Source organism: Nicotiana attenuata, unplaced genomic scaffold, assembly GCF_001879085.1.
Source record: "Nicotiana attenuata strain UT unplaced genomic scaffold, NIATTr2, whole genome shotgun sequence".
NCBI classification, from domain to species: Eukaryota; Viridiplantae; Streptophyta; class Magnoliopsida; order Solanales; family Solanaceae; genus Nicotiana; species Nicotiana attenuata.
This window is the reverse complement of record NW_017670668.1, coordinates 47762-69625: the sequence shown is the minus strand read 5'-3', so window position 1 is coordinate 69625 and position 21864 is coordinate 47762. Positions and strand designations below refer to the sequence as shown.

The window sequence follows — 21864 nt, the reverse complement described above, 5'->3', positions numbered from 1 at the left end:
GGAGCAGCTGAAAAGTATTACCTCCCTCGTTGCACCATGTATTTCTATAAAGTTTGATGGAGTTCTCTCTCCTATAAACCATTGGTATTTCAAGTTTATGTCTGAATCAGTATTCTCAGCTTCATCCTTAACAAAATTGAAGTGGCAGTAGCAAGCATCTTCCTCAAATGGCTGGTCTATAATGGCTTCTTTGAGCAAGTATCCTTGAGGAAGTTGTTCCTTCCATTGCTCAAGCAGAAAGCGAAAAGTTGAATCTGTGGAAGAGAGAAGTAATAGAGAGATGAAAAATTAAAACTAAAGGAAAGAAAATCAGCTGGCGTGCCAAATTGTTATATCTGAGAGCAGACATCAATTTAAGCTCCATAATAAGAAATAATAAGATGATAACCAAATAAGGTATAACGCACTCTCAATTGTAAACAGATGAAATGCAACTAAGAAAGTATATTTGAAACCAAACAAACATCAATTACGCTTCACTTTTTTTTTTTTTTGTATTTAAATTTTACAAATAAACAATAAGTGGAAAATCCCCGGTATACAAGAGTAGATGGCAAGAGCACTAACTAAAAAATTACATGTCAGGAATCCCATCCATTCATTTATGCAACAAGTGACTGGCGTTATGCTCCAAGAGTATACACAAAATTAATATTGTGTTTGATATGTGTCATCAAATTCCTTCAAGTGCTTTTCTATTATGTTATATGAAAAAAATTATCTGGAAGGGAGGAGCATGTGAGATGACCCCTCTAGCTCTAATTTTGTTTGTCTTATTACTGCACATTCGCCTGCTTTTCAAAAATCAAACACTGTAATTGTGTCACTGAACTAATATCCATCAAGCTAAGTGCAGAAGCACCAACATATATTAGCTACAAGCTCCAAGAAACTATCTACATAGATAAAAGTCATAAAACAAGTAAACACAAAAAAGCAACTTTTTTCTGGAGAATGTAGATTGGTAGGAAATACCATTCTGGCACAGAGTAGGGAGCACAGCAAACATCAAAGAGCGGATATATAATTGTGGGAATGCCCCAAATAATAGGAGCATAAACAATCTAAATAGCCCAACCAGCTCGATGGAGGCCCGAGACAGTCATGTGAATCCTTTTACAGCATAGCACTATGTCCTACAGCTAAATCACCGATTAAAAAGCTCTTACAGCTAAATTCCCTGGCATATGTTGGAATTTCTTACAGCATTACGGTAAAACCTTCCAATGTCGCCAGAGATCGCTCTGAGTTATTGTTAAAGAGAGAAGTTGGATTCTCTCTCCTATTGCCTCTAACTTTTGTTTATAGATCTTGAGACTGTTCTAAACCTTTATCTTGCCTCTTACCAGAAGAATTTTGATAAAATGATGTAAACAAAATCTGTAGTAGAAAACAGAAAGCAATTCCACTCTGCCACTTGATTAAACATCTATGTGCGTCGTCGCATGAATAAGTCATTGGACCCCACAGGAAGACTAGCTCCTAACGGCAACGGATGCTAATCCAATCTCAATAGACTAGTCAAAGTTTAACTCAAGCATGGATACCAAGGCTACGTTGGTACACAGGATACATCATATCCCCCAGTTCAACAACCAAATCTTACACATCTGGTATCCATTCAACTAACGCCACTTAAGGATGTACGGAGCTTCTTGTGCATGAAAAAAAAAATGCAAAGAGAGATTATCACTGAATCAGCCAATTTAATGATAGCAAACCCTTGGGAACTCACCGACAGCTTGTTCTGGACGACAAAATTCCCAACCGCCTCTGATGCACACGGGAGTGTGAGAGGGATAACGTTTAGCTAGTGCTACCTCCTCACGCGAGAGATCTAAAAGCAAATTTTGCATCAGAAACTTACAAGTTACATCAGAGGAATTTGCAAAATCAGATAGTAAAATAGTAACTAAATCCCTACATGATTCCTTTAGAAGGAAACAACAAGCAATACTACGAAATGAGAAATCATCTTCAACAAAACGCAAAGGATGCAAACTACCATAAGAAAAGCAAGAATTAACCAAAGTACTGTACCTCTATCATTGAACTTTTTTAATGTAGGGCCCACAAGCAAAATGGAAGCTGCCTCTAGGTGACGCATCTTAAGGATAGGATTCTCCTCCACACGTAAATGCTGCAGCTCGCAATGGAAAGAAAGAATAACTCAGGCAACTCAAAAAACATCCTTGAGCATAGTAAATTACACGGCATTCAACATAAAAAGCTAAATATGGAAAAGTACATGCACATAATATAGAACATCTTCTAATTCAAATGTGCCCTCAAACAGAGACAGATTTCAGTGTCCGCTATCATTTTAAGAGTTATCAGATATTTACTGAATCAAGTCAGGATCCAGAAGAAGTGTTTTAATAATAAGAAAATGACAAGAGAAAATTTCATATTCGTCTATTCCATGTAAAAAAATAAAAAAAGTAATGTTACTGTAAGCTTTTTTCAGGTTAATGTTACTGTCAGCTTAGTTTAACACTTCTAATGAGAACACCTTTTTGATTAGTACTTCCAATGAGAACACCTTTTTGACAAGTACTTCAAATGAGAACACCTAGATGTGGTGCGTACTATAGCTATCAGGATCTCTCTTTATTTTGTCATCTGACCAGTCTAACACGAATGAATTAAGCAAACATTATGTGTACTTGTACTGTCATTGCATCCAGTGCCCATCAACACTGCATAGCTTGGTTTCAGAAATATTTTGAAGCATCTGAGAGACTCAGACCACTAAAGTAAATTAATTAAGAATGGAGAGGGATACACTAATTCATATGTCAATAGTTCACCCTAGTTGGCATTATCATTCTATCTTTTATCTACCGCAACAAACAACAATAACTATCACTCCTTTTACCAAAAAGCAACATGATATTCATCATTTATAAGCACATAAGACATCTAACGATAATCAGAAGTTCACTAGATGTTCATTACTAACCTCAAGAGCAGGTAAATACGGGAATCCTTTCAATGTAGAGATTTTATTCTTGCTGGCAGCTAAGACCTGCAAAATAAATATGTGATGCAGGTTCTAACCATACAAGCAGCAAGAAGTAACAAAAGATGAAAATCAGAGATCAACCTGTAACCGAGGCTGACTGGCCATTGAAAGAGATTTTAACTTATTCTGAGCAACAGATAGGAACTGAAATTTAACAGCCAAAGAAAAAACAATAAGCTACTGTTTAGTCTGTCTTTGATAGTTAAGAAAACAACATAAGATAGAGTAGGCATTAAATATGCTTAGTGAAGACTGCTGTGACTATGAACAAGCAGTGGTGCAGATGTTCAAAGACTTACTTCTAAATTGGGAAGCTCTGGAAGACTTATGAGTGATGTAATTTGATTCCCAGCAAGATAGAGTTGCTAAAATGTCAAAATTTGAACAAGAATGACAAATTATTTCAGAGCCTTTCCACTGAAAGAGTAACCGTCATCAGTCATGTAAGTCTTTGAAATAGAGAAGACATTAAGAGAAGGGCTAACCTGAAGAGCTTTGCAATTCTCAAGTGGCTCAAATCCAGGACCTTTGAAATCATTGAAGCTCAAATCGAGAACCTAAAGAGTAAAATATTAATATATCAGATTTCTATGAGTGTGAAAATAACAAGAGAATTACATCATCTTCCATAGGGGTGTACAACAACAAACCCAGTGTAGTCCCACAAGTGGGGTCTGGGGAGGGTAGAGTGTACGCAAACCTTACCCCTTCCATAGGAGTGTCAAAGCGCAAAATTTGAAGAAATATAATTTTTAACTGTCATAAACATACAAAGAAAACTGACCTTCACCCTAGTCAGTATTTCAATACCATCCAATACTGATAACAGATTGTCCCTGAGGTAAACAAACTGCAAAATGAAATAAATTGGTAAAACAATACCTTCGTTTGGAGTACTGGAAATAATAACTGCGGCTTCCTATACCAGAAAAGATACACACCAACCACTTCAAACTTCTTTAGTTACCATACTAGAGTTACAATTAAACATAAAAGAACAGCTCCAGACTTGTATATAAAGAAACCTATAAAGATTGCACCTTCCCCCGAAGATCAAGAGTGCACGTTCATAGGAATATGTTCAAAGTGGGAAAAGAAACAAAAAACCATACAATGAGTAGAACAATAATGAACAAAGCTTTAGTCTCTCTAGGTCACCATGTTTTTACAGAGAGCTTTCTGTCCATGCCAGTGATCTCCTACTTGAAGACTATGTATGTTTTCAGAAGTGTAAATATCATGCTAATGAGTCGAAATCCGTACTTCAAAACTCAACTTAACAATCTAAATTTTCAAATAAAATGGATTCGAGGCAGCATAGCATTTTTATACACACAAGATACTGTACGAAATAGCATTATTGGAGCCCAGATGGGATTGTAGTTAAATCTGGTTACATGTGGCAAATATGAATCAGACTGTCAGCGGCAACTTCTTTACAGGGCATTGGCAAGACGAATGTAAAGAATGCTTTCAGAGAATGTTATCTGCTGAACTAAACGGTAACATGTCCAACAGAGTCCTTTATGGTTGTTCACTCCTCTCTCATCAGCAAAGAAACATGTTGTAAACAGGGAAACCTCTGAAAAGTAAAATAAGATGGAATCACTGTTAGTTACCTCTAAACTTGGCAACAAGTTCAGCCCGCCACTGTTGAGACTGCGTATTCTATGGCCCCTCAGATCCAAGCGCTTGAAGAAAAATGAAGGGACGAAGCTTCAATAGTCAGTAACATTACTAAAGAACCCTTTTTTTCCTAATGAACAGAGGGAATACATCATATGACCTTACTAAAAGAGTTTCAACTGAAGCAAAATGGAGAAAAGATATTTCATAAACAAACTGGAGAACCTTTAAGGAAATCATACAGAACAAAACAGCTGTAAAAGCTTAGCATTGAACTATTGAAGTCAATAAATCTGCAAAATATGCTCTTGTATTATTAAGAAGACTTACCAACCTAAAATCTCACCTGGATAACTAGCTCGACACAAAAATATTTTACCAACCAAAGACCCAAACTCTCACTCTTTGCACGTACTAAATGCTCTTACGGTCTTACCAATATATTGTTTTCCAATACAGTCTATATTCTTGCATGAATATAATGTTTACTTATCCTATACTGTGACAGTATTTTTGACTTTGTATTGGGAGGTATTTTGATAGGAAAGGAATACAGCAAATAGATAACCTAAGCAGCATTTTTCCATCCACAAGATGAAATACATCCATTTGAGACGGTGAGACCATCTAACCACAATTAGAAAACCTAACTTAAAATACAATCCATATTTAGAGATGATTAACGGAGCTGATCACGCACTGCTTGTCATAAGAACAGAGCCCCACAATCATAATAGTCCACAGAATACAATCAAAGAAAAACTTATGTCCTCTAAAAAGACGGTATCAGATGAATCTAATGTATGTTTTAGAAGATTTTAGGTAAAGTGGTATAGTTCAAAGCAAAAGAAATTTAATGTGTAACTCCATTAAAGAAACAGTTGAAATTAGTGTGTACTTCAAAAGATTTTAAGTTAAAAGGTATAATTCAAAAGCATAATTAGCCTGAAAAATCATGTTTTTTTGTTCTGATAGGTAGAAGAACCAATCACTATAGAAAAGTGGGAATTTGTAAGACAAAGTATCTGCGATAGCTAAATTTATATGGAGGTTTAACATTAAAAAAAGGGAAAACTAATGGATTTTATGGAATTCTTTCTTTTTTAAGAGGTAAGTATTAGAGATGTCAAAAAATCAGCACAAAGAGAGTGATGTCTTTACATCCAGAAAAGACAACAACAAAAAAAAAATAGAAATTCTCTGACTGTCTATACAAATGCTTCTATAAGTTGTAACAGTGATTCTACTTCACTACTCAACTCCAAATGTGACATCTATAATACAGACACGGATTCTGTCTATTAACAGGGTTTTATGGTATTCTTCAGATATAGCATGCAATGTGAGGATTAGGTAAAGTTATGGAAAGCCGCTGCACAAGGATCTAAAAACAGGAATACGACGTATGTCTCACCATCAGCACTAAAACCAACAGTTTGATGTTTGAGAAGCGAGTAGCTCCCATTTTAAGCCTTTTAAATTATGCTTTGTCCATGTCATAACCCTTACTTAATTCTTGAACCTATGAGCATTATTCTTAAAGAGCACCCTTAGAAGAAAAAAGGGTACTAGTGGAGCAGCTTATATGAAAAGGCAATTTTATCCACCTTAGGAAGAGGTCTAATGAAAAGAAGTTTTCATTCATCTTTAATTTAGCGTTAACTAGAATTAATATTTGCAAAAAGAAGGATAGAGGGGCAAGTTATTACCACATCATCGCCAGCTTTGGTCTCCACTTTAGGAAGCATAATAAGGCGTGAATCACGACTTTCAAGAATCCCCCCTTTCTTCCTACTGGATGAACTAGTACTTCTGTCCAGAGATGTTGACAATGAACCAGCCTTGGACCCAGTAGAAACAGAAGGTGACCGTGCAGCTGAAGAAGACAATTTCGTAGTGAACTTCCTGGTTGAGACACTACTAGCAGTGCTGTCCAACGACGAAGAGGCACTCCTCCTTGCAGAGGAAAGTGATGGTGATGATAATTTAGCTGAGGTTTTCTTAACAGATTCTTGGTTACTTGCATCCGAACTAACCGATGCTCTTGGAGTCTTCGTAAGAGGCGAAACGGGAACTGATCGTCTAGTCTCTGATGTACTTGATCGAGTTGCAGTTCTAGCATTGCTGGAAGGCAATGTGCTCTTTCGAATTTCAGGAAGAGATCGCCTCATAGGATCTGCGGCCAAAGAGCTACTCTTTTTAGCTGTACCTGAACCAACACTAGTACCACTAGGTCGGTTAGTTACTGTTGTTGGCTGTTTTTCAGGCAAATCACCGGTGCTATTTCTTCTTGGGCCTGGAGGTGTTCCTGAAATTCGTGAAGTGCTACTAACGGTTGATTTCGTCAGAGTTGATTTAACAGCTTTGGAACTAGAATCAGTACCATCTGTTATTCTAGTTTTCCTCTTAACTGTCCCAACATTCGTTGCCCCGTTTTGAGTTGTTAAACTCGGTCTCACTTTCCTAGATGATGTTTTCACACTCTCTGCTGATGATTGCTTCAGTAACTCTGAACTTTGTGGCTGTTCGACAAAATCCTGTGGCTTCTCTATTATCTCCAGACTTTGGCTCTCTTCCACTGAGTCTTCAGTGGATACTAAAACTGGGTCGCCCATTCGCAACAAGTTCTTCAAGAACAATCACCTGTCCAAACAAACAGAGCAGCTAAATTAGCACAAAACATCTTCTTTGTAGGGAGAATAAAAGTACTGACACAGAGGAGAACTACAGAGTGCATCACAGACATTCAATGTAAACACAGTGAAAATTATACCAAAAAGTCAGTCTCAGATCTAACACAAAAGTGCAACTTCTTTAGCTGAAATTCAGGCACTTTTGTCACATTCCCTCAGAACCCTACCATAATCACCACTCCAAATATAAACAAAGAAAACGCAAGAATGCACCTTTTCTGGCTAAAATTCAAGCACTTCTTTTCCAATTTCCAGTAAAACCCCACCACGCAAAATGAATAAAGTAGCAAAAAAGCAGCTTCTTTGTAGCTCAAAATTCCAAACAACCGTAGTAACATCACATTCCAAAAAAGGAAGGCAAGAACGCAACTTAATTTAACCAAAACTATAGCACCTGTTAAAGTTACAGTGAACAAGAGAACCAAGAAAGCAGCTTCTTTAGAGCTAAAAATCAGGAAATTTTTTCCTACATTGGAACACCACCACAGTAAAGATCAAGAAAGGGAAAAAAAACAAGAAAGCAGTTGCGTTTTGGTATGTACCTAGATAGAGTCTAGATCTGGTGAAAAAGGTAGTTCAACAAACACCTAGACCATTTCCGCTCCTTTTTCTTTAGGGTTTTGGGGCAAGAAAAAAAGTAGTATAGTAGAGACTAGTAAAGTAGAGAATCCATATGGGAGTTTTCGAAGCGTGGGAAAAAAAGTGGGAGAGAGAGTGAGTGAATGTAACTGAAGCTGATTCCAAGGAAAGAGAGAGAGAGATATTTGGTGAAGCCAATAGGAAAGGTGAGAGTAAGAGTGAGAAAAACACGGGACAATGAGATTACATTATTGTTTTCTTCCTGAAATGCGCAACCGTTGTCTGCACGCAGGTGACTATGTTGTGCCCGGGGAACATTTATATTCAAATTTTCATTATCCGTTTTCTACAATGAATAGGTTTATGTATAATTAAAATATTGGAGTAAATTCTACGTAGTATTTACTATTTAAGTGTGGCAAACGGGCGGGGAGGACAGATAATGGCGGGATTAAAACGAATAAAATATTCGATCCACCCATGTGAATAAAAAAAAGAAATTAATTGGCGGAATTATTTATGTTATCCATTGCCAGGGGCGGATTTAGGGGGTGGAAGGGGGTTCACCCCCTTTGCCGAAAAATTATACTGTATATATATATGATGCAAAATCTATTTTTTTACCTCTATATATTATGTTTTGAATTTCCTTGAAAGAACCCAAAAGCATAACTTAGTGGCTAGGGGGTTCAAAACCTGTATAAGGTCATTGGTTCAATCCCCTCTAGCTATAATTCATTTTAACTTATTCCTTTTTTGAACCCCTCGAAGGAAATCCTGCTATTCAATATCGTTATGATACTATTCTATAAACTAAAATAATAATATATAAAACTCTAGAAAATGTGTACAAACATCATTCTACCCTTATAATTATGAATATGCATCGGAAGAACGAAAGTTTGATAATACTTAAACTTAAAAGTAGTTTTAAATTTTAGAAAGACATTAGGAAGCAGTGATTAATTTGAGCTTTTCCTGGGTTGCCATTCATGAATGACGATAAATAATATTACTCATACTGGGATTCAAATAGAGAAACTTAAGTTATATTAAGTAGTAGTACAATATGAGTAAAAAATAAATATTATTTGTCGAAAAGAAAGGGATTATTGGGCTGGTACATTACAGACATAGCGTTTTTGTCCTTTTTGCTAGGGAATTGTCCAATCTGTTAAATTAATACACATCTCATTATGAAAAGTAATTATAAGTATTATTTTTTCTTTATTTTTTTGGGTTTATTCGGCTTTTGCATATGAGCTTCGTGTACCATATCCATAATATAACTATGCTATTCTCACCAAATTTTTATTCGTTATTGGACCAATATAAAATGAATTAGTTCTTGGTAACGTTCACATGATAATTTATTGTTAGAGGAATCTGTATACACTGTGTCATATTATTGACAATATCCAAATCATTGTAGGTTAGTATTTTCCCACGATTATTGGATTCTATTGCATTTGTTTATTCGTTCTTGTAATAATTGAGAATAAATTTGACGTATGAAATGACAAGGTCAAATAACCATATTCAAGATTTCCTTATGATTTGCCTCAATTGGAAAATCTATCTAAACTAATAAAATTAGGGAATTGGTCTATGTTGCTGTAGAAGTAGGACTGGTGATGTCATGGACAACTAAACACATTATGCATTTCATTAAGCCATTTAGGACCATTATACATTTGACTGGATTCTTAAAGATGAGTTTCACAAAAATTTGAAAATGGATTTTAATTTGAAAAAATGGCTTTACCCTATTTTTCAAGTAAATAATATTTTTATCTTACAAAACTGTAATATTTTTATAATTAAAAAGCATGTTCAAACTTAATTTTAATTTTTTAATTATTATTAACTTAATTTTAATTGTTTTTCTTTCAGATCTCACATATTTTATGTCCAGATGCCTACTTAGACCCCATTGTTCCTTTGGAGAAATTGCTACACTATAAGACGTATAAGTAAATTAAGGGAGATGTGCACAAAATAGGATGATTTGAGACTACTTTTTGAGTCTGTTTGGAAAGCCACCCTGTAATTAGAATTGGTGTAATTACTAGGGTAGTAATTATACAGTTGTGTAATTACGATGACCTGTTTGTTTATCATAGTATAATTACAATGTAATTACAAATTTACTGTTTGGTTGCACAAGTATAATTACACACTTAGATTAAATTTTAAATTAAGTAATTATCAAAACTTACAAATAAATATAATAAAGCATATAAATTTTTACAAGTATAAATGATATTATATTTGATATTTAAGATGTATATTTTTTCGTGAATATACATTTAAAAAATAATATATATATATATATATATATATATATATATTTAAATTAATAATATTTAGTTTAGATACTTACAAAAACTAAATATACGTTTTGTAAGAACATCATGGAATTCATGATTGATAAAATAAATTATATAGTATCATGACATTATTCAAATGTTTGACAAAACTAATCTATCAATTCTAACTAAAAAAATGAACAACATACAATGTGAACCAATGCTACTAAAACAAGCAAATTAGAACCATAAATATAACATATTTCATAAATAAATAAAAAATAGTTTAACATATGTCAAATTCCAACATAATAATAGTAAGTTCCACTGCAACTTAAGATTAGGAAACATGATAAGTTTATAACCAAATTCAACAACGGAATTCCACTTTAATTGCATCATTCATTATATGCCAAGTTATTAATGACTCATTATTTTTAATATTAGCAGGTGTAGTTTCAAAATATAGAATAATAATATAAATAAAATATTAAATATAAGCAATTACATGGAATCACAAGAAGTAAAGATGGAGAAATAAAAGATAAATTATGTACAAAGAAAAATATATTTAAAATTTCAAAAGAAATTAAAAAGTAAAAATAAAATTAAAAAATTAAAATGATAGAAATAAAAAGTTATAAAGAAAATAAATTAAAATAAAAATAAAAAAGAAAGAAAGTAAAAAGCAACCTTGTAATTACCACCACTTCTCACCTCCCCCTTGAGAATTGGAGAGTGTAATTACACCTCCAATTACACCCAATTCCATGCTGACCAAGTAATTACGTGGCCAAACAAACATGTCAAACTGTGTAATTACATCCAATTACACTCAAATCCATTTCCAAGGTGGCTTTCCAAACAGGCTCTTTATGTTTTGTCCTCGTTTAAGAAAGTTTTGTAAAATAGCCTTGACGTTGTTTCCAGTAGCTGTTCTTGCAGTTACAGTAGTAGTTGTAGTGTCATCGGACTAATGGACGGACAAAGAATTAAAAAATTATGTTTGTTTAATTGTTCATGAGTTTTGCGAACTACAAGTACTATTAAATTAGTCACAAGTTTAGCTGTGTGGGCAAATATTGCTTGTGATGTTTAATTTCAAGTTTTGCCCGATGACCCTATAACATGATTTTATTTTCATTCAACCTATCTTGTTAAATTAACGTAATTAAACGGCGCATTTATTGTTTGATATTGCTTAAATTTGCCTTTTTGTTAAACTTTTAGTCCAATATTAATTCTGCATTCGGGAAGTAATATATTTTTATCCTTAATCTCCAATGGAGCTCAAATCCTAAAGGTAGTTTTAAAACCACAATTAAAGATTGATTAGGCGTGTGCATAATTTAGGTAAAACTGAAATTCGCACCAAATGAATTTTTAGTTTGAAATGTATAGTTATATATTGGATTTCAGATTTGACTTACAAAAATTTCGAATTTCGAATTTGAAACTTTGAAATTTTGAATCCCAAAACTCCGAAAGTATTATACATTATAGTTAGCCCTACCCGGCTATTAGCCTGTTTGGCCAAGCTTCTTTTTGGCCAAAAGTGTTTTTTTTTTTGCCAAAAGCACTTTTGGCCAAAAATTGAGGTGTTTGGCCAAGCTTTTGGAAGGAAAAAAAGTACTTTTGAGGAGAAGCAGAAGTAGTTTTGGAGAATCAGAAAAAAGTAGCTTCTCTCCGAAAGCACTTTTTTGAGAAGCACTTTTGAGAAAAATGCACTTAGAAGCAGTTTTTTAAAGCTTGGCCAAACACTAATTGCTGCTCAAAAGTGCTTTTCAAACTAATTAGCCAAACACAAACTGCTTCTCGCCAAAAGTACTTTTGAGAAAAGCGCTTTTGAAAAAAAGCACTTCTCAAAATAAGCTGATTTTTGCAGCTTGGCCAAACGGGCGATATATTACATTAGCATATTTCCTATGAAAAATATAAGGAATTTTTACATTCATATCCCACTTAGGAAACCTTTTTACCCTACATGTTTAAGGTTTGAGTAAATTACATTTAGTATACCAAATTACCATTTATATACCATAATTTAAAACAGGGATATAATTAATGGGGCATTTATATGAGGCATAATTATAGGACCGTATATTCCCACGTTTCTCTTTCCTTTCAGCTCAACCCCCCCCCCCCCCTCTGCTCACGTTTTACCTTTACCCTTAACCTCCCCCCCCCACCCCCCCACACGTTTTACCTTTACCCTTCACTCCCCCACATTTAGCGTCTGTTTTCTTCTTTACAGAACAAAAGCTACCCACGTTCTTCATTATTCTCCATTTAAATTCACCAAATATTGAAGTTATCATTCTACAAAATTCGTTCCCATCTTTAGTCAAGTTGAAGTTAAACCATGAACAACATCAAATCTCCCAAAAAAATACCTAAAAAATCTACAGTAGGTGATATTCCCTCTTTCGATTTGGGTGTTTTAACACCAAAATCACCACAAAAACAAGTAAAATCTACACATGCGATGGAACCTACTACTCACAGTTCATCTCCTAGAGAAATCCATGCCGAGATGAGAACAAAGCAAATGCACGATTCTGGAGGAAGTGCTACACCAGGCGGCAAACAACTCAAAAGAAAGGGGAAAGAGGTATGTATAGATGACGACTTTGCTGAAGATGTCCCTAAAATTCCAATAGTTAAAAAACCCAAGTTGTCTCCTGCTTCCTCAAAACAAAAACGAAGAAACAGTCCAAAAAACTCCCAAAATTGGCTCAGAAAAAAATTTTGGTGAAGGTAAACATTTATTATTTTCGTTTCCAGTTTTTTTTAGTTTTGTTTTGGATGTAAAAATCTTTGTTTTAAGTGTTTTGGTAAATTGTAGATTAGTTGTCTTAATTTTCTAAATTATTTGTAGTTGTGATTTTCTACAGTTTATAATTGTAGTTATTTTGTAGTCGTTTTGTAGTTATATTGTCGTTAGCTTTTAAATTTTGAAACAGAGCTGTAGTTACTTTTTTCTTCCTGCATTTTTGTAGATAATGTTTATATCTGTAGATGTCTTGTAGTGTTTTGTAGTTATATGTGTGGGTAGGCTGTATTTTTTTGAAGCAGATTTGTATGTATTTTTTCTTCTTGATTTATTTTTAGCTATTTGTGTAGTGATTGTGTAGTTATATGTAGATAATTTGTAGATTAATGCTTCATTTTTATGCAGTTTACTAATGTGAAATAATTTATCATTTTGTGCAGAATGGACATTATTTTGCCCCACATAATGTGGATTATGGGGTGCTTAGATTCCACACTTTGTGTGATCCTAGCATTCCTAGCCAGATAAAAGAGTTATTGTCTCCAAATGCTTTAAAGCTTTTTAAAAACACTTGTTTTGGTTATTTACCGTCTCTCTCCTCCATTTGCATGCAAAACCAAGTTATTCATCTTCTGATGAAGTATGAACTGTCTAAGTCTAATGAATCATTTTTTTCAGTCCACTTGAAGGGGGAAAATTGAATTTTTCATTGAGAGAGTTTGGTTTATTTACCGGTTAAAATTGTGTGAATCAGTTTACAGATTATGGATATACTTCTAGTTATGTTAGTAAGTTAATGAATAGCTATTTTCCTAACAAAAAAAGAGTAGAGAAGTGGTATTTGAAAAACATAGTAACAAATAGATCTTGGGTAAACGATGAGGATGCAGTCAAGTTGTGCATTCTTTATCTTTTGGAATTTTTCGTTTGCCCTTATGACAAAGACCATGTGTCTTTTATAGACCACTTTAGGTTCTATTTGGTAGAGTCTGGTCAGTTTGAGTCATACCCGTGGGTATTAAATCGTTCAATCAGGTTATGGAATCCGTTAGCATCGTCTAAATCCCCGTGTACATTCTTATCTCATACGGGGATGCTCATTAGCTTTGCAAGTGTGGCTTTATGAGTGTTGCTCGACCGTCAGCACGGAGCTTGCTACGAGGTGTTCTGACTCAATACCTCGCATATTAAGATGGTCAGCTACTAAGAGGCAGATTTGGTTAACTGCCTTTGAAGAGAAGATGATCAAGCCTGAGTGGATTAAGGTATTTTTTCAGTTTTGTATGTTGCTACATTTACCTTCATAATATCTACAATTATTCTACATTTTCTGCCTTAGTGGAACTAACTGTTTTTTTTCATCATTCAGTTCACAAGCATGACTGAATCTGGAGAAGAGATTGGAGTGCTTACTCTGCCAAACAAGATTGAATATGAAGATGAACAAGGTGCACAATCATCATAGGTTCCAAATGCTGATTCTCCAGCATTGGAACCCAAACATACAGATGGAGAAGAGGACAAGAAGTCTATTGATGAGAAGATCAGCAAAGTAGAAAAAAGAATTGAACAGGTAATACATATAAACTACAATATATCTACATTTTATCTACAATATATCCACATTTCATAAACTGTATACCAAACATCTACAAAATTGTAAATTCTGATATATATCTTTACATAATAGCATATGTTTTTGCATTGTATGTTAGGACATATTATGAAGTTAACAACTTAATATAATGTAACTTTTAGGTTGATAGAAAGCTTGAAGATTTCAGGAAAGCTGTCTTTATAGAACTCGATAGCCTTCGAGTGTTTATACATGACTCTGTGCAGACTGTTTTGAAAATGATAAACAGTAGAAATGTGCAAGATGATGCAAAGGTAAGATCTGACTTTTATTTTTATAGCAAAACAATTTACACATACGAAAAAATGTATACAAACTAACATAGAATATTCAGTTTGCTGGCAGTTCAACAAAAACCAATGACCAACAAAAAGACTTCAACAATGAGCATTTTCAGTTCAATATTGGAGAACAAGTGCAAGCCAGCACCACCAAAATAGGTATCTACAAAATACCTACAAAATATCTACAATTTGTGTCAGTGATTTTACACCATATCTATACTTACCCACAAATTATCTACAATTTTAATAGTTTATATGCTACAACTTTCAATTCATCATTATCCAGTACTATTTACCATTTTCAACTATAAAACAGAACATGTTGAAGGATCAGTTGGTCAAGAAAATCTTCCATCACATGGTGATTTACATACACATTTTCAAGTTGCAGCTGATGAAGACAAAGCAGGTATCGTACTGTCATTCAGAGATAGTTTCTTGTTCTTTATAAATTTTAACATTCTTGTTAAGTAAGATATGAATTGTGTTACAGTGATGGAAGATATCAATGCACAGTCCCCAATTCACGGAGTGACAGTAGCAGCTCAGACCAAGCATGTCATCGAGGAAGATGAAAATGAAGGTGCAGATGCAGAGTATGTTGATCTAGGTGTTTCAGAAGGATCAGGAGTTCAGAAGAATGATGTCACACTAGATGATTTTGAGTTGCCTGACAACTTATCCAGTTGGTTATGTTTGGCGAGCCCATACCAGAAGATGCAACACCTATTCATCCGGGGAGAACAAGGCATCCGGGAAAGCATGCCTGATCACCATTTATCCCTCTATACAGTTCTGGGGGCAGCAACTTAGTTGGACCTAAAATTTTTTTACCTAAAGCACCCTTTTACTATTGTTATTGGTGAAAATATAGATCCAGATGTTTTAGAGAAATTCAGCAATTGGTTATACCACTCTATTGGAAAAGGTTCAAAGAGGTATGAATCCATAATTTGACAATTGCTTTTCAGCATTTATCTTTTACATATCTAATTCAAATTACTATTTTTTTTTTGTCATTTATTTGTTGTCAGATGAGGAAGGCTCCATATTCCATAAAGGATAACCAAATTAAGCCTTGGTTAGACCTTGGAGTTGAAAAGGTTGATAAGAAGGAATGGTTCTATTCCTTGGCTCACCCCGGTCAAGTCCTCAATGACTCGGTAAGTATCAAGGAGTCTATTTCCAATACATAATTTGTAGATATCTTGTCTTCTATTTTGTAGTTTAACTGTATTTATTTTATAGATATGTATAATATATAAAGATGACTTCTACTATAAATTGTAGATATGATGTAGACATATTTCTAAATGTTGTTTTGTAGTTTAAATTGTAGAAACGTTCTTAGACATCATTTTATATTTTTTTGTTCTGTTTTGTAGTTAATTGTAGTTATAATATAGTTAAATGTAGATTAATTGAAGTTGACTTGTTGTTTATATGCCAATTATTTTTGGTTGCAGCACATTAATTTTTTAATGTATTACTTGAGGAAAATAGGCAAGTATGGCCCCAATAACAGTACCAGGTTTACCACAACGGATTGTGTGTTCAAGACTAGGATAGAACAAATTTATGAAAAGTCATAAATTCACCTCTAGAAAAGAGGTATTCTGTTGTTAAACCCCAAGATGTTGTTGCAGAATATATTTTGGGGTATAGACTACTTGCCAATGTTGCATGAGATGAAGTTGACTATGTGATCATGCCCGTCAATATTGTAGAAAATTTTCATTGGGTGTTGGTTGTTTTCGACATTGCAGATAGGCAACTTTATGCGTATGATTCAATGGTCTCTACACACAACCATCAAGTTGTTGAATCCTGTGTCGCTAAGTTTTCAGTTATTATCCCTTTGTATTTGTCATGCACTGGTTTCTATGGGAAGCGTAAAGACATCAACTTCAAGACAACAAAGGCATACATCGAAAAATCAGTTACGGACCCTCTTAACATTAAGTGGCTCGTTGGAGAGATTCCACAGCAAAAAGAAGGATCACTGTAAAAATTCTATTCTCTCTTTCTATGCATTTAATTCCTTTTTTATTTATAATCATTTGGTGAATATTGTTTAAATTTTGTATTCTGCAGCAATTGTGGTGTATTTGTTGCTGCCTTTGCGGAGTATGTTAGCCTTGGAGATTTGTCGATTCCCGCAGAAGACCTTTCTGATATTGACCAACATCGTAGACGCTATGGAGTGCTCCTGTGGGATTATGCAACAAAAAAGCAGGAAGACGGGTCAATCAGTGAAAGTGAGGTTACATGCAGACTAGCAAGGAGGAAGGGTGCATCTGCATTGAATGAGAAAACAAGAGTACAGAGAAAGAAGAAGTAGTGTCATGTCTATGTAATTTAGTCGATGCTAGTTTGTAGGATAAGTGTAGTACTCAACTTTCTGAACAATTCCTTTGTGTTTTTATTGTAGCAGACATTTTGTTTAGTTAATTTCTATCAATTTTAGTAGTTAACTTGAAATTAATATTTTCAGTTGTTTAATATTTACTGCAATTGTTCTTAATTATCTTAAATGTAGTTGTTATGTTGTTAGAATACAAATTATCTACAAAAAAACTTCAAATTATCTACAAACTGTAAACATTGAATGTTCAGATTGTATATAATTTTATAGTTTAATATGTATATAATTTGTAGGGAATTACCTTCAGTGGTATTTAATTTCTATATATAACTGCTAGTTCAAGTTAAATTAATTTCTTAAAACTTGTAGTTATATTGTAGATAATAAATATTAACTGCTATGTAAAGAATGTAAAAAATGTAGGTAGATGCTTGCCACAACACAGGAAAATATGTTAACAAACACACAAACAAATTGAAGTTAACTACAATTTTAATCTTCAAAATCTCAAACAATTACACACAAAATTCTGTTAATTTGAATACACCAACAATTATTTTGAAATACTACTTAGCTACATGATATTTTTTTTTTGGGTGCATTCTTGCAAGATCTTTTGTTATGCCCTTCACCTCCACAGTTTCCATAGGACACCTTGTACTTCTTTGACTTTAGTTCATCATATGTTTTGTATATTTCCTTTTGAGGTCTCCTGGCTGCTTTTTCTCTCCCGTAGGTGGATTTACTACTTCATCAGATATATGTTGTGGCACATTCCATTTGCTTTCATCAGGAAGGGGATTTACTGGTATTTCATATGTACGGAGTAGGCTCTCCCTTGTGTAATAAGGCGAGCAATAGTTTTCATATCCTTCATTCCTGTCCCTTAAAGTTGCCAAAGCATGCGCACATGGAAGTTCATCAAGTTAGAACTGGCCACAAGTACATTTCTTGTTTTCAAGACACACAATGTACCGCTTCACACCATCTATCACAGTATGGATATGATCTGTTGAAGCCCTCACCTGCAATTACATAACAAACAGAAAGAAAAATATTTACAATCAGACAAATAGATAATCTACAAGTTATCTACAATTTATCTACAAATGATCTACCATCTACCAATTAACTACAGTTTGTCTACAATTTATCTACAATTTGTAAATACTCTATATTAAAATATAATTACTCTGCACAAAATAAAGAGATCTTACCCTAAGTTTCTGAGACAATGTACTATTTTTCTCCAATTATTTGTTGAATTTGTACCCAAGGTATGTGAAAGTACCCTTTGCCTTCAACAACTTCTCTTTCGTCCAACGTTCAAGAAGTGTCCTCATATACTCTAATAGGTCAAATATTGGCAGCTCTCTTGCATATTTTGTTACAGCATTCAACGACTCTGCAATGTTTGATGTCATAGTCCAAGTTCTATTCACCGTTGCATGTACTCTTGACCATCTATGATGCCAATATCATAGAGGTATGATTTAACACGAGGGTCTATCTCTTCAATCTTCGACATCCTTTCATTAAATTCATCCATAGTGTATGACCCTGCTGTAGCAAAGTATAATTCATTTAATTGTAGATGACCCTTCTTGAACTTTGCCCTTATATTTGTCCAAATATGCCATACGCAAGAGTAGTGTGGCACGCCCGGATAGACAATTGATGTTGCCTTCAGGATACTCTCATTCCTATCTGAAACAACACACATTGAAGTTCTTTCACCATATGCTTGCTTGAATTGCTCAAAAAACTACTTCCACGATGCATCGTTTTCCGAATCAACCACTGCATATGCCAAAGGCAATATTGTTCCTACATTATTAATAAAATATTAATTAACTGGCAGCTTTGAAAATGCATATAAAAACACAAATACATATAAACTACAATATATCTACAAAAATTCTACAATGTTTCTACAATTTATACACTGCCTACAAAATAACTACAATTTTACCTGATGCATCCATTGTGCTTGCTGTCAGCATAATTTCCCTGTAGGTTGTCTTTAAGAATGTCCCATCAACCACTACTACTGGTCTACAATATCTCCAACCACTTATTGATGTACAAAGAGCAACAAATGCATATAAGAAGCATTCATCTATTGTCTTCTTCAATTTAACAACTGAACCCGGATACGTCTTCTCAAGAATATAAAAATATTTTGGTAATTTGTTGTAGGAGTCAGCCGGATGACCTCTCAATAACTGTAAAGCCTTTTCCTTTGCCCTCCATGCTTGCATGTAGCTTAGGTTCACTCCGTGTTGGGATAACATGTCAGTTTGTATGTCCTTCGGTGTGTAAACTGTCTTAGGATCACAATACTTTGGCATGACCATGCTACCAACTACAACTGCAGTACGTTTGCGTTGTATGAATGTATCGTCCATTAAGGTGCATGTGTGTTGTTGGTTGAAACTCCTGATCTTGGACATTGCAGAATCATTAATTGATGTTGCCTTGAAGTGCCAATTACAGTTTTCTGCAACGCATATAAGCCAGTAGCTACAAAAAAATACATTTATAATAAAGGTTATCAATGTAGATGTAACAAAAGCACTGTTTTAACATAAAGTAACACACTATACAATAGAACTACTTTTATCTACATATCACAAGGAAAAAACTGTTTATAATGATCTTTTCACCATTAATATCTTCATACCTTCTGTGGCTAGATCTTTTAAGCATGAATTGGAACTTGTGCATGACAGAATAGTGTCTCATTGCATTTGCAATTGTTTGCTTGTCTTGATACACTTGTCCTTCTTCGATAGCACTTTGTGTACCTTCAGTTATTATTTCACTTTGATATTCCTTTATAACGGGAGAGGCTGGCATATCAAGTAACTGTATTATCTCGGACGAACCTGCATGAAAATAAAGATAAACAGTGGCATTACAACATTGTAGAATCTTTGTAGATAAATTGTAGATGAATAGAAATTTTGTAGTCAATTTTTTTTTTTCAACATGGATTGTAGCTTAATTGTAGTCTAAATGTAGTAATGGTGTTGATAATCATGGAAACTATATTGCTTTATACATCCTAAAATTGATTTGTAGTTTATTTGTAGATAAATGTAGTAATTTTGTAGGTATTATCCTAAAATTAGACTTCCATAGAATTTGAAACATAACAAACTTGCACTTGTGTTCTCATTTGTAATAGCCAATTCCATATTGAAATCTCGTACACTTATGAGTAACAGATATGATCCTAAGTTTTTATTCTCCTTTTTTGTCTCCATATACACACTAACCCCCATATTGTTCCTAATCTCCATTGGAGGACAATTCTCATTCACAATGTATTTGATTTCTACAATTTTTTCTGAAGTATCAATCATTAATTGCTTTGCAATTGTAGAAATCAACATACTGTAACTTGCATCCTCATCGAGCACAATGCCATCAACTTAAAAATCTCTAAATCAGCCATAGCTATCCCAATTGCCATTAAAATGTAGCATTATTGGGATTTTGGACATGATTGCGTGACGTTGCTGAGCTATTCTTCAATTTTTTGTCGATATTTTTTTTTGATTGACAGAAAAAGATGAAGAATAGAATTTTACAGAAAAGGACGAAGAACAGAGCTTCTGAGTTTTGTAGAACTAATTTCTACAATTTGAAATTGAGCTTCTGATTTCGACGAACTGAGAATTTGAGTTTTTGATTTCTGATTTCGACGCACTGACAATGAGAGAATATCAAAGGATTTCCGTTATATGATTTGATCTGATTAACCCAAATATTTTTAGAATATTCTTCTCCTGTATTTTAGCGCCACAAATTAGGAAGTTTCAGCTCCTATTAATGAGTATTTAATGATTGGTATATTAACTGTAGACAAAGTGTGGACAGGGCGGGTAATTTACAAATTGTGCACATTTTTGGTAATAAAGTTTCATATATAATATAGTAAGGAAAAAATCTCTAAGTCGAATATACCATTCCAATTGGACCTTAGCCCATACGTTTAGTACTATTATTAAGTCCAATATGTGTGGACTTGTTAATGTTCATGATGACTACTTTTAAGATTTATTTTTGTTGTCACTATCAACATATATTATTTGGCATGATTTTATTAGGTTGGACTTGTTAATTAGTAAAGCCTTGTTAATAATTCTATTGTATTCCTTTGGTAATGGTTTCACTGCTTGTTTAGTTGCAAGAATACTTTCTTTTGGATGATGTGGTGGAAATGATGAACTAGTTAAGACAATTTGATATAAATATGTTGTTTGGATGTTCATTTTTGTAAGAAGAAGCAACTCAATATACATGCATAAAACACAAAAAATTGAATTATTCAAATCGAACTCAAATAATTTGACCCAATGCGAGTTTATTTGGACCGGATTCGGACTACATTTTGTAAAATATAAAAATCAAATATAAAATTGATAATTCCTAAATCTGGTCCAATTCGACTCGTGGACAACCTTAAGTTAAATGTTATAGTTGAATATTTTTCTTTTGAATAATTTGAATGCGTAATGTCCATCAATTTAACAATTACAGCTCCCACAAATGCAAGGATAAATATG

General features: G+C 33.9%; 1 protein-coding gene across 2 annotated transcripts in view; it reads right to left on the bottom strand.

Annotated features, from left to right (window-relative positions):
* Positions 1–8212, bottom strand: part of LOC109242079 (187-kDa microtubule-associated protein AIR9) — a 28091-nt gene extending 19879 nt beyond the window's left edge. Inside the window, exons 1-11 of one of the 2 annotated variants that reach the window (XM_019408907.1) lie at positions 7887–8212; positions 6361–7294; positions 4645–4716; positions 3810–3875; positions 3511–3582; positions 3325–3390; positions 3107–3169; positions 2963–3028; positions 2041–2140; positions 1736–1837; positions 22–254 (exon numbers count right to left, since the gene is read on the bottom strand). In XM_019408907.1, the coding sequence (XP_019264452.1) occupies positions 22–254; positions 1736–1837; positions 2041–2140; positions 2963–3028; positions 3107–3169; positions 3325–3390; positions 3511–3582; positions 3810–3875; positions 4645–4716; positions 6361–7266 (1746 nt within the window). In that variant the 5' untranslated portion in view covers positions 7267–7294; positions 7887–8212. The other variant, XM_019408908.1, reaches the window with a different exon arrangement.
* Positions 8213–21864: the final 13652 nt, after the last annotated feature.